The sequence below is a fragment of the Salvelinus fontinalis genome, chromosome 18 (assembly GCF_029448725.1).
Source record: "Salvelinus fontinalis isolate EN_2023a chromosome 18, ASM2944872v1, whole genome shotgun sequence".
NCBI classification, from domain to species: domain Eukaryota; kingdom Metazoa; phylum Chordata; class Actinopteri; order Salmoniformes; family Salmonidae; genus Salvelinus; species Salvelinus fontinalis.
Window position 1 is genome coordinate 39,213,343 of NC_074682.1, and position 16,453 is coordinate 39,229,795.

The window sequence follows — 16,453 nt, forward strand, 5'->3', positions numbered from 1 at the left end:
TGAACTCCTTGATGGAGACCACTGGCAGCCTCTGTTGCTTTGTCTGACCTTTGATCAATGACCTTTCAGTTTAGAGTAATTAGTGTGTTTGTGTGTGTGAGAGAGAGAGAGAGAGAGAGGCTCGTGTTGTGCTCTATGAATGTTTAAATAGTTACGAACTCAATATTAGGAAGGTGTTCCTAATGTTTATTACAGTCAGTGTATGTTAGAGTGGATTATCTGTAGGAGACTTTGAGACTAGAACTTTGCGGGTTTAGTATTCTGACAGGAAGAGGAGTATGATTTAATAGTCAAGACTTATTCTGCATATCTGTGCGTCCAACTGAGAAGGCAGTCCGGCAGTCCTCTGCCTAGCCTGTGGCAATTCCATGGCAGCTTTTGCATTCTTCTTTATTATTGTGCTAGTTACAGAACTGCAGGGTCTTGGAGTTTAGTTCAGTGTTCACCATTACTACGCACTCCAACGTCAAGAGGTATTACACAGTTGATTGACTGATTATCAGGTAACTTATCTGAGCTCTAGAGTAATTTGAACTGGTTACACTGGGACAGGTTATTTGTGTTTTGATGGGAAATGTTGTCATATGAGCCAAGTGTAATCCCCATAGATCATTGCCTTTTGAAGAGATATACCCATGATGGTCTATTGAGAGAGACTGCTAATGGAGGTATGTATTAGTTGTACATTTGCAGTGGCCCATCATGCATCAGCAGCCTCCAGTGAACACATTTCTCTTTTCCTCTGTCTCTCTCTCTCTCTATTTACGTAATTTTTTTAAACATTTGAGTCATTTAGCAGATGCTCTTATCCAGAGCATTGTGTATCATCTCCTTCCTCTCTCATGTCAGTTGATGTGCAATGTTGTTACAGTAGCGTTACCTGTCCACCCCTCCCAGACCAGACAGAAAGAGGAAGATCAAAGTCAGATCCCTCCTGATACATAGAGGACAGTGGAACATGTTCAACCCTAATTTTCTTCAATGAACTATCATTAAAAGGCTTCTATAAGCGAGGGAACAATCTCAAGGTATGCACATTTTAAAAAAGCCCAGCACTCACAATTTATTAAAAGGTTTTTGGGATCTCATGATCGTGAATGTCACAGAGAGCACAGTGGTGCTTTCTGTGAAAGCAGTGGAAAGCATGCACTTACGCACTAACACCTTCTTTGTTGTGATTGTGACATTTTGTGCTGGGTTCTTCTCTGTAAAGATTTGCCGGAACATGTTGTCCCCACTGTATTTGGTAGTAAGACTTTACCCTGAGATGAAAGTTGTCTATTTGCTGTAGCACGTCTCCAGGGCCTGCGTTGGCCTGAAATGCCTGCTCCAGATGTTTAATGTTATTACTCCGACAGGGCCGTTCTCACAAACAAACACTGAGCTAGTCAGCATCCATTATGGATGAATCTTTACCATCTGTTTCTCTCTAATTAGTGGTGTGGTCTTACATATAGGGTTGATAAATCAAATCAAACTTTATTTGTCACATGTGCCAAAAACAACAAGTGTAGACCTTAAAGTGAAACACTTACTTACAAGTCCTTAACCAACAGTGCAGTTCAAGAAGAGAAAAATATTTACCAAATAATCAAAAGTAACACAATAACGTAACAATAACGAGGCTACTGGTACCGAGTCAGTGTGCGGGGGTACAGGTTAGAGGTAATTTGTACATGTAGGTAGGGGTGAAGTGACTATGCATAGATAATAAACAGTGAGTAGCAGCAGTGTACAAAAGAAATGGAGGGGGGGCAGGTGGTCAATATAATAGTCCGGTGGCCATTTGATTAGTTGTTCAGCAGTCTTATGGCTTGGGGGTGAAGCTGTTCAGGAGCCTTTTGGTCCTAGACTTGGTACTCCGGTACCGCTTGCCGTGCGGTAGCAGAGAAAACAGTCTAGGACTTGGGTGACTGGAGTCTCTGACAATGTTATGGGCTTTCCTCTGACACCGCCTAGTATATAGGTCCTGGATTGCAGGAAGCTTGGCCCCAGAGACGTTCTGGGCTGTACGCACTACCATCTGTAGCGCCTTATGGTCAGATGCCAAGCAGTTGCCATACCAGGCGGTGATGCAACCGGTCAGGATGCCCTCGATGGTGCAGCTGTAGAACTTTTTAAGGATCTGGGGACCCATGCCAAATCTTTTCAAACACCTGAGGGGGAAAAGGTTTTGTTGTGCCCACTGCCTTGTTGTGTTTGGACCACGATAGATCGTTGGTGATGTGGACACTAAGGAACTTGAAACTCTTGACCCGCTCCACTACAGCCCTGTCGATGTTAATGGGGGCCTGTTCGGCCCGCCTCTTCCTGTAGTCCACGATCAGCTCCTTTGTCTTGCTCACATTGAGGGAGAGGATGTTGTCCTGACACCACACTGCCAGTTCTCTGACCTCCTGGCGTGAGTTGGGGTGGGCATTCTATGTCTGGTGTTCTATGTTGTCTATTTCTTTGTGTTTGGCCGTGTGTGGTTCTCAATCAGAGGCAGCTGTCTATCGTTGTCTCTGATTGAGAACCATACTTAGGTAGCCTGTTCCCACCTGTGTTCTGTGGGTTGTTGTTTTCTGTTTTGTGTGTCTGCACCAGCCAGAACTGTTTCGGTCGTTATCTTTGTTATTTTTGTTATTTCAGTGTTCATTTAATAAATATGGACACGTACAACGCTGCACCTTGGTCCTCTCCTTCCAATAGCCGTTAGAATATCGTACTTAACATTAGACCTGAGAGGGCACAGGGTAGAGCTGGGCGATATGGACAAAAAGTTATATTGCGATAAATTGACACATTTTTATTTAAATATAAATACATAAAAGATGTATGTTTTGTCACATACACCGGTATGGTGCAGTGAAATGTGTTGTTTTAACAAGGTCAGACATAGTAGTACGGTGCCCTTGGAGCAAGTTAGGATTAAGTGTCTTGCTCAAGGGCACCTTGACAGATCTTTTTTTCACCTTGTCAGCTCGTTTATTCGTACCAGTGACCTTTTGGTTACTGGCCCAATGCTTTAACCGCTAGGCTACCTGCTGCCCATTAGAGGAAGGGCTCTAGACTGAATTTTTCTAGTACCAAATAATACATGAAAAAAGTTAGCTATTTCATGTAACATGTTCATGGATTGCATGATTAATATTTTTATGTACAACATGTCACACTAGGATCTGGAATAATCATCTCTCTTTTTGGCTCTTTAGAGATTCATTTGCCTGCATGTTTTTTTGTGCATATTGGCCTGGGATATATGTTACATAATTTACCACAAAGGAAGTAGGAACTTAAAACACATTATCAATATTGCTAACTCTAAATATGATATCTCATTTACATACTCCAAAATATGTCTACTCACATAAAGTTGACTCTCCTCTTTGCTAACAATAGTAACAGTAGTTGTTCCAAAAATGTTGTCTTTCCTGCAATTATATTTTGAAATGTTAACTGTCAGTATGCTTGCGCTTATAAGAACACATCTCTCCCATCACTCTGTGTGCAAAGGGGCGAGCGGGAGTGATCCAGAAGCGAAAAAGGGACAGGGCAGATACTTTCATTGCAGGAAGCCAGTTAATGCACATTTCTGTTGCCCAAATACAAGTTTTAGAACCAAAAAATCTACAGAACCGTTGTGTAGCCTAATCACCAAAGTTACCGACAGAAGAAATATTGCATTCGAAGGGAATGTCGGCTTATGTAATTTTTGGTTTATTATCTCTAGCACAGGGGCAGGATGGTAGATTAGACATGAGACAAGAAATTGGGTCTATGTTTAAGTCAGTCACTTCAAAACACTCCATATGAGTAGGTTCCAGAGTTTTTCTTGATCCTGTTTTCACGTAGTCAGGAAAAGCTCTTAACTTTGACACATCAGTATAGAGAGCTTAAAATATGATGCAGACAATGAAAATATAATTTTTGTTGAACACCGACTAAGTAGTACTATTTTTCCTGAGCCAACAGCAGCCTATATAATGGTGATTATAGAATATTTGCAGTGTTGATGTTTGTACAGTACATTTACAGTAGTGCTAGTTTAGTGTGTAGTAGGCAGGCAGGATGTATCAGGCAGAGAGTGGTGGAGCCAGGATGAGGTAACATTGACGAGCTAACCTCCGCAGTCACCGGCTTCATTAGGAAATGCATCTTCGACTTTGTTCCCACAGTGAAGGTTCGCTGCTTCCCCAATCAAAAGCCATGGATTAACACTGAGGTTGGCGCAAACAGGAACAAGTACAAGAAGTCCCGCTACGACCTCCGCAGACTCACCAAATGAGCAAAAGGAGAATATTGGAATAAGGTGGAATCATATTACACAGGCTCCACCACCCGCCTCATGTGGCAGGGGCTACAGTCCATTACGGATTACAAAGGAAAACCCAGCGGTGATCTGCCCAACGATGGCTCTCTACCAGACCAACTCAATGCATTTTATGGACGCGTTGACAATAACACCATGCCTTGTGTGAGGGCCCCCACCAACCCTGACTGGGTGATCTAGCCCCACGAGGCCGACTTGAGTCTTTAATCAGGTCAACACTTGCAAGGCCACGGGGCCAGACTATATCCCAGTTTGCATTCTGAGAGCATGCGCAGAACAGCTGTCAGGTATATTCACTGTCCTTTTCAACCTTTCCTTGTCCCAATCTGTAATCCCCACATTTTAGGAGGTTGAAAAGGTTTGGTATGGGCCCTCAAATCCTCCAAAAGTTCACTGCTTGGTATGGCAACAGCACAACCCTTGATCGCATGACTCTACAGCGGGTGGTGCAGAGTATTCAGCCCAGTATATCACTCGGGGCAAGCTCCCTGCCATCCAGGACCTCTATATCAGGCGGTGTGAAAGGAAGGCCCGGAAAATCGTTAAACTCCAGCCACCCAAACCATAGACTGTTCTCTCTGCTTCTGCACGGCAAGTGGTACCGGTGCATTAAGGCTGATACCAATAGCTTTTATCCCTAAACCATAAAGCTGCTAAATAGTGAACAAAATCTCTACACAGACCCTTGAGTTGACCCTTATTTTCTCTATGCACACTCACAGGACCCTACACACTCACACACAGTGACACTCCAACTCACACGCAGTCCAACTCACACGCAGACTTCATTTGTTCACGCACACACAACATGCACACATTTATACTGACTCTACACACACGCACACATTTGCATACAATTGTCATATACGCTGCTGCTACTCTATCATACATCCTGATGCTTAGTCTCCTTACCCTCCTCTGTTTTCTGTTCTTCCTCTCTCTTCTGTCTGGCAGGATTAATTAGCTGCTGTCCTGCTCCTCTCAGACTTCCATCAGCATCCTCTCTCTTCCCCTCTACCCACCCTCTCTCAAATCTCCTGTTTCTCCCCAGTCCTTTACCCTCTCTCTCTTTCCCTGCCTTCCCGATGCCCTTGCCCCCTCTACCCACTCTCTCTCCCTCTCTCCAGTGGATAGGAAGGCAGGTGGTTTAGAGAGATGACCTCCTTCACATCCTCCCCTCAGTCTCCCCTCAGTCTCTCTAATTAGACTAACACGTTCTTTCCTTATTATTTTAACAGGGCCACCAGAAAGTGGGTGTATGTGTTTGTGTGTGTACGTGTCTGTGTGTGTCGGGCGGGGGAAGGGCCAGGGTAGCTGTAAGACAGGGGGCCCGAGAGGAAAGGCTGTTGACAGGGGAACTGAGAAAGATTGCTTTAGGAGAGAACAACTTAAAAACTAACTTTAGAATACTTTGGACGATGACAAGAAAAAAACAAATGTTGCTCTCTGCCATCTCATCCAACTCACAGCACTGTCCCTATTCCAGTTCGATATGTTTATATTCTGTCATTAATGGACAGAGATGATAGACTGGCACCTGCAACTTCAAAAATTTGCAAAGTGCAGTGAAATTTCACATCCGTTCTCATCTCATCTCCTTGTATTTCTCCTTCTACTTTCACCACCCTCCTACTTCTGTCCACAGGGCCGGTTCCAGGCATAAGTGACATAAGCGGTTGCTTAGGGCCCCCGGCCACTTTCTGTCTCTGTGACATTGCTTTTGTCTAATAAACCTGGGTCAATGAAAACCTGACAGTCACTCAATTAGCCATGTCAGATTACAATTTTCAGATTGGTTAGTTAGTCTAGCCAGCTATCTAAACTTGTAGTAATCATGGCTGAATACCAACCGGGCACTTGCCCAGGGGCCCTGAGCTCCAGGAGGTCCCCATTTTGATTTTGTTTGTCATTCTCTCTGATATCATATTAACATGGCATAAGTCATTACAAAATGTGTAGAATTGCAGAAAACCTGCTTTAAAACAGCAACATTTTCGCTACACCCCATGGCAATATGTGTAGAATTATAGGAAATGAACTTTAAAACTTAAATGTTTCCCTCCACCGTCAAGAAGGGGGCCACTAAAATGTTTTAAAATCTCGCTTAGGGCCCCCAAAAGCCTAGAGCCGGCCCTGTCGGTCCATCTTGTGGACTTTATGAGAAGGGTGGGTTTCGTGTTTTGACTGCTCCAGAGTTGTGAGGGAGGACGATGTCTGTGGGTTGTCTGTGTTTTACTTCCTGTTGATGACCAAACATTACTGTCAGGAGTGTTGCATGTACAGTCACATATACATAATCTCTCTCTCTCTTGCTCTCTCTTCTTGCTTACTCTCATTTACACCCATTTCCAGTCCCTCTCCTGTCATCTTTCCCAGCAGCAGTTGTCAGTGTGCTGTCCAGACTTGCTCTCTGCTGGCACGGGGGGTTGTAGCCATCGGAGGAGAGAGAAGGTCTCCCTCCTTCTGGCCCTCAGATGGGTCACAGCAGCCAAGCCCCAGCCCTGTGTGTGTGTACTGATGCCCTACAGCATAGATTCAACAAAGGATCTCCCTCCCTCCATTTTCTCCCTCCCTGCAGCCTGGAGTAGGAAGTAGCACTGAGCCATCCATCCAGGCGGGGAGGGAAGCAGGGAGAGAAAATGTCTCCTTCACAGGTCTGCTGCTGCTGTATGCCTCCGGTGACTTCACAGACCTCCGTCCACTCTGGGCAGGAAGGTACACAGCCTGGGCTAGAGAGAGGAACTTACTAGTTTCTACTGTGGGTTCGATTTGATTAGTCCAACGTATCGATGCGGTTCGATATGACTCAATGCACTAACAATTGTTGCATGAACATATTCATTTTCCATTCTAAGTGAATATCTGATACTGATGGATTTAGGAGCTGATCTAGATCTGTCTAAATTCTCTAAGCTGAATGGCTGTGTGTGTGTGCAATTTCTATTTTTGTCCCCTCACTTTTTATCAGAAATTCTCATCAACCACTGATTAACTTGTCATATAGCAGATTAAAATATTTTGAGCTATTCATGTCATTATTTATATTTAGAAATGATCAATGACATGCATATCCCAATTTGTAAGTCGCTCTGGATAAGAGCGTCTGCTAAATGACTTAAATGTAAATGTAAATATCCAATTAATATAACACAGCTTTGGATTTCACCCTGTCTCAAAAACCTGTTTGGAACTTTACTGGAGAGCTGCTCTCTTCTCCCGTTCTGACCAGGGGAGCAAATATTATTGCTGTCCATGTTATGAAATTACACCTTTACCCTGTTCATGTAAAAATGACTAAATGCACTGATTTTGTTTAAATCAGAACTACCCAAAATATTTAGTACTGTGAACTTGGCAATCGAAAGCCCCAATCAGCAGTCCACTGGTAAAATACAGCTCATTTGATAACAATGTCCATCAATTAATAAAGCCTATGATTTAATATTGCGAAAGCCATTTTACAAACAACTGAATGCTGAAGGTGCTGCGCAGATGTAGCCTCTGAATATTAGAACAGGGATAGAGGGTAGGCCTACTGTACCTCTCGTTGGCGCAAACAGCTGCATTTCCCGCAGTGTGCGCACAGTTATCTGACTTGTAGATCAATGTCATATGCAGTTACAGATATAATAGTTTGGTAGGCTGAAGGAGAAGATGCATCAATTCAGCCACAACATAATAGAGGTATTTTTGGAATAAATCAGAAAAATATAGTAGGACAAAATAATTAGTGAATCGGCATTGTAAAGTTTGAATCGGTTTTCTTACGGATGCATGCTTCATTTGGATCGGTTTGGGTTCCTGCGTTAAACATTTGAACCTGGGCCCGATATCGGTGAATCGTTACATCCTTAGATAACACAGAGCTTGATAGTAAAATATGACATTCAAATTTCACTCCCCACAGAGACGCCAGTATTCACCAGTCAGCGCTTTAGAGAGGCACAATAAATGGGCCTCAGATAAGCCTAACAGCATTCAGTCCTCTCTCGCGTGGATATTGATGTAACACATCATAACCCTGGGGCTTTCTTTCTCTCCTCATCCCTCTGATTGATTGGTTATTTGAATCACAGGGCATTTGAAAGTAGCTATAAAATATTATAGGCGGTGTTCCATGGGTCAGCTAGATGCTGCAGGTCAGATATTGTATTCACCAGATTTAATCTCATTACCCATCCTTTAGTTTTCACATTAGAGTAATCTCCTTTAGGTGTGCTGGGCTTCTTTACAACCAGAAACTGTACATTCACCCCCAGTTCTGAGACAGAAATGATAGGACCGAAGGGAACCATCATCCCATAGTGGATTCAAAGGAAATACCGAACGAGTGGCTCGTCAATATTCAAGTCTGTTTTCAGCTATTGCCTTACTGTGTGTCTGTAATAACAAAGGTCTGTGTCATATTGAAACATGAAGATTGAATAACAGCCTCCATCCAGCCTTCCTTCCTTGTGGCACTAATTATTTGACCAACAAGAGTCTAGCTTTTATTAACTATCCAATCCATTGTCCCCGAGCACTGCAGAACTCATCTCTACTACTACTACAATAACAAGCCAGACATCACCTCAATAACACACTCAGCTCAGCTGGCTAGTCCTGTCAGACCGTATGAAGATTGTTTAAATACTGTAAATTGAAGAACCATCACAGTGTATTTAAAGGGCTGGGAAATAAGGACAAAATCCCATATCACGATCATTTACACAATACCACAGTATGCTCTAATGATGAGAGACGAGCAGCTCTTTTGTTCAATACATTGTCAGTTTGAGAAGGTTAGCTCTTGTTTGCAGTAAGGCAACCTAGTAAATATTACTCAGGTAAAGTGGCTACAACAACATTAGGCTTAATATGTTTGGGCATGTCGAGAGAGTGTTGTGGAATTTTGAAATCCAACTGTTTATTGTTCACATCCATAGGGATAACAAATGCATTACAAATCCCTAGCCTAACAGTATTGCTGCATAAAAACTACCAGCCTTTAGTATTTAGTATATTGAATCATTTGACTGTATCCAAAGAAAAGCCTGATCGAATAACGGATCAAATCAGAATTAGAAAATGCCTCTGAACTGAAAGTATTGTCCTCTTAGAAGTTATTCAATCTACAATGGGTTGGATAAAATAAACTTGGATAATGTCAGATGAAAACAGATTACATTACAATGCTATCACAGTAGTGCAGTTCATGCTTAAAAATCAATTTAATCCATGGTTTGTTTTGTATATATATTTATTCTTTGTTTATACAGGAGATCCTACTGATATAAAATAAACGGTTTACAAGGAAGAGCTGTAACAAGAAAGACCGAAGCAATCAACAAAAACTGTAGTGCTTCTACTGCTTCCAATGCCATTCAGATTATAATGCTGCTTCATTTTAGGACCGGTTTCCCTGACATTGATTTGGGGCGGCAGGTAGCCTAGTGGTTAGAGTGTTGGACTAGTAACTGAAAAGTTGCAAGATCAAATCTAAAAATCTGTTGTTCTGCCAAGGCAGTTAACCCACTGTTCCTAGGCCTTCATTGAAAATAAGAATTTGTTCTTAACTAACTTGCCAGTTAGTTAAATAAAGGAAAAATACATTTAAAAAAAGCCTAGGACTAAAAAGCATACTAAATGGAGATTCTCTATTGAAATAGCTTTTTAGTCCAGGACTAGGCTTAATCTATGTCTGGGGAATCTGGTCCAAAGTCAACTCGTTGCGCTCCCTGTTCCAGACTTGTAAATAACTAATATGTTTTGTCCACCTCCGTGTTGGCCACTAAGTGATGCAGAGTCATTCGGCGAGGCTGCTTTGTTAATCACAGATGAGGACACTGAGGGGATGTGAGGTGACTGAGGGGATGTGAGGTGACTGAGGGGATGTGAGGTGACTGAGGGGATGTGAGGTGGTGGTGGCTGTAAAGGCGTTGGCCTAAATGACAATCAACAGTAGCATGGGCCCCCACACTGCTGCTTTTGTATGTCCCTCTCAGTTCCCCCAGGACACAGGCCAGAGCCAACACCAACATCCTGCCATGGGAAGCAAACACACTCAACCAAGGCAGCATTTGAATGTTGGAGGATATAAACTCAGCAAAAAAAGAAATGTCCTCTCACTGTCAACTGTGTTTATTTTCAGCAAACTTAACATGTGTAAATATTTGTATTAACATAACAAGATTCAACAACTGAGACATAAACTGAACATGTTCCACAGACATGTGACTAACATAAATGTAATAATGTGTCCCTGAACAAAGTGACAGTCAAAAGTAACAGTCAAAAGTAACAGTCAGTATCTGGTGTGGCCACCAGCTGCGTTAAGTACGGCAGTGTATCTCCTCCTCATGGACTCCACCAGATTTGCCAGTTCTTGCTGTGAGATCTTACCCCACTCTTCCATCGGGGCACCTGCAAGTTCCCAGACATTTCTGGGGGGAATGGCCCTAGCCCTCACCCTCCGATCCAACAGGTCCCAGACGTGCTCAATGGGATTGAGATCCGGGCTCTTCCCTGGCCATGGCAGAACACTGACATTCCTGTCTTGCAGGAAATCACGCACAGAACGAGCAGTATGGCTGGTGGCATTGTCATGCTGGAGGGTCATGTCAGGATGAGCTTGCAGGAAGGGTACCACATGAGGGAGGAGAATGTCTTCCCTGTAACGCACAGCGTTGAGATTGCCTGCAATGACAACAAGCTCAGTCTGATGATGCTGTGAAACACCGCACCAGACCATGATGGACTCTCCACCTCCAAATCGATCCCGCTCCAGAGTACAGGCCTCGGTGTAACGCTCATTCCTTCGACGATAAACACGAATCTGACCATCACTCGTCAGTGAAGAGCACTTTTTGCCAGTCCTGTCTGGTCCAGCGACGGTGGGTTTGTGCCCATAGGCGACGTTGTTGCCGGTGATGTCTGGTGAGGACCTACCTTACAACAGGCCTACAAGTCCTCAGTCCAGCCTCTCTCAGCCTATTGCGGACAGTCTGAGCACTGATGGGGACTGTGCGTTCCTGGTGTAACTCGGGCAGTTGTTGTTGCCATCCTGTACCTGTCCCGCAGGTGTGATGTTCGGATGTACCGATCCTGTGCAGGTGTTACACGTGGTCTGCCACTGAGAGGATGGTCAGCTGTCCGTCCCACCTCCCTGTAGCGCTGTCTTAGGCGTCTCACAGTACGGACAATTTATTGGCCTGGCCACATCTGCAGTCCTCATGCCTCCTTGCAGCATGCCTAAGGCACGTTCACGCAGATGAGCAGGGACCCTGGGCATCTTTCTTTTGGTGTTTTTCAGAGTCAGTAGAAAGTTCTCTTTAGAGTCCAAAGTTGTCATAACTGTGACCTTAATTGCCTACTGTCTGTAAGCTGTTAGTGTCTTAACGACCGTTCCACAGGTGCATGTTCATTAATTTTTTAAGGTTCATTGAACAAGCTCTGTAAACAATGTTTAAACCCTTCACAATGAAGCTCTGTGAAGTTATTTGTATTTTTACAAATTATCTTTGAAAGACAGGATCCTGAAAAAGGGAAGTGTATTTTTTTGCTGAGTTTAGGATGGTGATACAGATATGAGAGAAAGCAGTTGATGTTAAGCACAACTCTAAATCCTCTTGCCTTGGCGTAGTGGGACAAAAAGGGAAGAGCTTTTTTGTTTCCTTTGTGCCCATGCCCTGTGTTACATCATCCCTTTGTAAATAAACTGAAGCTCTGGCACTTAACTCCTAATGCCTGGCCATACTAAACATAACTCTGTGGGTTACATATAAGAGGGCCCAGAGTTTTTTTTTTTTCTGACGACCTGACTTGACCAAAAAAAAGGCTTGAAGCTTTTCCTGCCCTATTCATATAGTAATGTGCTGTTTAGACAGAGTATAGTGCTGTGTCACACTAAACAACAGACAGAGGATGCATGGGACCAGTCACAGTACAAGAGTAGTGAGGGAACCTGGCTGCCCTGTGGCAGATGTGGAGGTGTTCAGCTCCAATTGTCACCACCCTCTAATCATGCTGCTAGCTACACGCCAACACACCCACCAGCATATAGGCATCATTCACTGAGCTAGTGAAATGTTAGGCTAACAGACCCACAGGCAAAGCATAGTATAGGCTTCATTCACAGGCAGTGCCAAGTGAGGGTTCAACCCAGTCTACTACAGAGTTCTGTACAGAACAAATTAATCACTTATCAGCTCCTCTCCTGCTGACTCAATCACAAGCATCTTTCCATCTGAGATGCTCTCTGCTATACCAATGGAATAGCGAGTCAATCTCGCTATTTTAGGAACACTTTCTATGACCTCAAAACATGACCCTACGCTGAAAGAACTGAGAGATGAACAATTCGATCACTGTCTCGCTGCCTCGAAGTGAAAACCTTTTCCCAGGCATATTGTTGGATGCGATAAATAACTATAGTAGTACTTGCAGGTGCAGTACAATGTCGAACAAGTCTTTGAAAAACACTTTGCTCAGAGCTTGAGGAAGGTCAACAGCGATACAATACTTTCCCCCACAACCATTTGTCTGTTAGCTCCTGGTAAGTTCACTAGACTGAACAGACAAGCAGGACAGACAGTGTCTCCTTGGTACATCTGGCATTGAAACTACATCACTGCTATTATTCCTCCTTTCATCAAACCTGTGAATTGATTTTAAGTGCTGTTGAGTAATTCACTGCCCTCTATTAACACCCATAGCAATGAGCTATTATTAGAAACATTGTGGATATGGATGTAATGAAATTAATCCAAAGCTGGATGAATGTAACAGAACATTTACATTTAAGTCATTTAGCAGACGCTCTTATCCAGAGCAACTTACAAATTGGAAAGTTCATACATATTCATCCTGGTCCCCCCGTGGGGAATGAACCCACAACGCCACGACCCTGGCGTTGCAAGTGCCATGCTCTACCAACTGAGCCACACGGGACATCCCAGCAGCCTGTTGGTAATACCAGCAGTCAGTTTAGCAATACCAGCAGTCAGTTAGCAATACCAGCAACCTGTTGGCATTACTAGCAACTTGTCAGCAGTACCAGCAACCTGTTGGCATTACTGGCAACTTGTCATTAATTACAACGGGCAACCTATTGGTTATACCGGCAGCCTGTTGGCAATACCGGCAGCCCGTTGGCAGTAGCGAACCACAGGATGTCAACACAACACAAGTGGCCATACTTTTCTTGACTTTTCTAGCTACAGTTGCCCCTATGATATAATCCTTATTTACCAAGACCTGAGGCCTCATCAGCCCTGCTCTTATTGCTGTTCATGGCCAATTACTGTTATTCAGCATCATCAGAGCACTAATCAATGAGTCCCATGTAGGCCAATAATAAGGACCGTAGCCTCTTCCTAACCACCCAGTGTATACACTTTAATGAATGAAAGCCTGCTTCCTCCCTCCCTTGTGTCAAATACATAGATTGTTTTTGATTTCTTCCTCTACCTCAGGGATAGGGCTGTGGCGGTCACGAAATTTCATCAGTCGGTGATTGTCAAGCAAATAACTGTCAGTCTCAGTCTCACGGTAATTGACCGTTAATTAACATAAACACATTTAGCATCTCCTTGCCTACAAGGCACGAATGCAGACGTTTGGAACATCTACATTTGAAAAAGTCTAATAAATCCATATAATATAGAAGAAGCATGATATGAAGAAAATGTAGTCTATTTCAGAAGAACAGAATAGCATACTCTGAGTTGTCCTTATGTGAGGTCCTGATCTGGGTATGCCATATGGCTGTGGGCTACACTAGTTAATTTAGCAGACAAGATTTGCTTACAATTCTGTGGCATTATTTTATAGTATTTTATAGTATGAAGAATACAATTGAACATAGCTGAATAAAATAGAAAGGATATTTTCTCCAAACGATTTGAGGGAGTGGCACATGTGGCTATTATGAGTTGAGCGGTTAACAAAGAAATAGGTATTCATATATGCTTAATTTATAGTTATTAATGTAACTTTAGTTGTTCTACAAATGTTAATACATTGTAAGGCTGTATGTTGCGACTCTAATGATTTGAAAAAAGTTGTTTGAAGGGCATGAGCTCTGCTTTGTTTTTTGCACAGGCTGTACACACTTCATCAGTCACTCATTCACAATTTAACCAGCACTTGATAATGCCTCGAATTTCATGGCGGAATCCCCTTTGTGTGGCCGTAATGGCCCCTAAAAGAATCCATGCCTTTTGCGGCCGGTGGCCGTTGTGCCCTTCTCCCTGAGTGCGGCACGCTTGGAAGCACCTCTCTCACATGGCTTTCCATCACATGATCGGGTCTTTCTCACAGGCTAAAAGTAAAGACAGACACATCCGGTACGCAACTGCACACATCCTTATCCAATTCCGAGGTGCATATGGAAGATATTGGAAGAACTGTCCACATTTTACTTTTCGTCAGCCAACAAGATGAGTAGGCCTAACGAACAAGAAAAGCACTAGCCTATGTCAATCTACTATCCCCCATAAGACAAAAGTCAACCTTTTCTATTCTGTGCAAGAAGTAAATATTCCAAACATAGTCTGGGACAGTTGTGGGATGCGATGGACCCCAAATTAATACAACCACTAGCATCGCCCCAAAAATGTACGAAATGTGGCTGACGCAACAGATCAGAATGTTTAGCTTACAATGTTGATAGACTATTAGGCTATTTATTCACATTATAAGTGCAGCAATGTGCACATGGTAGTAGGCTATAAGTGTGAATGTTCCATTAGCGGAAAACACCATTATCAAAAGTGACCGCAAATGTGATTATGCATGTAGTGCTTTTATTATAAAGGTGCATTTTTATGGTGAAAAGGATCTTCCCCAAAATTGAAACTCATGTGCTGCTTATGTATGCCAGTTAGGCTCTACACCCCTTGTAAAGTGGATTAATGTGCTTAATTTTAGGAAGTTATTTGGCCACTGTAGTTGTGATATAAACCTTATCAAAACATATAGGCCTATGGGCTAGGCTACACGAGGTGTGCGATTATGATTCGAAAAAGTCGTTGTTTCTTATGCTGGGCATCATTCACAAGACCTATATAAGTGAAATGCTAATATTGTCACCCATCAAGCTATTCTTGATTCAATCTTGTCTTTACATATATTAAATACATATACATACACCTGTATCGAAACAGGGGCATTGGAAAAAATACATAATCTATGCACTTAAATAGCAAATGGAGGACGCTTTTTCCATGGTTCATTTTCATGCCAGCCAGGTGGGCTATAATCCTGTTGTAAATATAAGCAATGTGCTTAATATTAGGAAAGTTGAGTAATAAATATAGTAGGCCTAGCTTGTAAAAAGCTTATGGGATCATCCTCTTTTTAATAGAGGCCATCACTCTGTTTGCTCACGCAGTTGCATAGCCTATAGAAATGTTGCGCAACATGGGCTCATGGGCTCTCATTAAGTGTTTGATTAGGTTTTCGATTACATTTGCATTTATGTCAGAGTGATTAGAGGGACAATAGAGTGCTGAGTACCAGGCAGTTAGCAATTTGGTAGGCTGCTAATGACCAGCAGCAGCATCAGAGCTTGGAGAAGCCTAATTACCGTGACTAAACGGTCACGTGGAATTTGACTGCAGTATGGCAGTAATACTGTCACCGCAACAGCTGTACTTAGGATCAATGCGTTCTCCCCTTATTTTGCTATTAGTGGTGTAACTCTGTGGGCTGGGTGCTCAGAGGGGGCCTGTGTGCTATCAAGAACCTCATGATTTAAACATCTCCTGTATACAGCCAGCTCAAGTTCTTCTCCTAAGACATGGATATTTGTTTTGAAAAATATACAATATTAGTTTCCCCCCCCAGGACAGATGATTTAAGTGGGTGTGTGAGTATGAGCTTGTTTGTTTGTTTCTGTGTGGTGGGGCTGTTTGTATGTCTGGATTGTACCCATGTTCTGTAGAACAGCTCCTAGCTAGACTAATATTTTCAGAATGAAATGTGATTTGAAACTGGTGAGCTGCCTCTCCCTGGCTGCTGTGGTAATGTCAGTGCTTTGTGTTGTTTTCTCTCTACCCTTCATAGACCTGGCCCTGGGTTTGTACTGCTGCAGCTGGGTCTCATTTATTCCAGTGGGCACCCTGGCGCAGCCACCCCTGGCATAGCACATCCACCCCTGGC

At 43.1% G+C, this 16,453-nt stretch overlaps 1 protein-coding gene across 2 annotated transcripts in view; it reads left to right on the forward strand.

Annotated features, from left to right (window-relative positions):
* Positions 1-16,453, forward strand: part of LOC129815480 (guanine nucleotide-binding protein G(i) subunit alpha-2-like) — a 94,155-nt gene that overhangs the window by 41,604 nt on the left and 36,098 nt on the right. Inside the window, exon 1 of one of the 2 annotated variants that reach the window (XM_055869353.1) lies at positions 6,967-7,027. The exons of the other annotated variant lie outside the window; for it this stretch is intronic. Within the exon in view, the coding sequence (XP_055725328.1) occupies positions 6,982-7,027 (46 nt within the window). The 5' untranslated portion in view covers positions 6,967-6,981. Of the gene's footprint in view, positions 1-6,966; positions 7,028-16,453 lie in introns of those variants that run through there. 2 annotated transcript variants of the gene reach the window in all.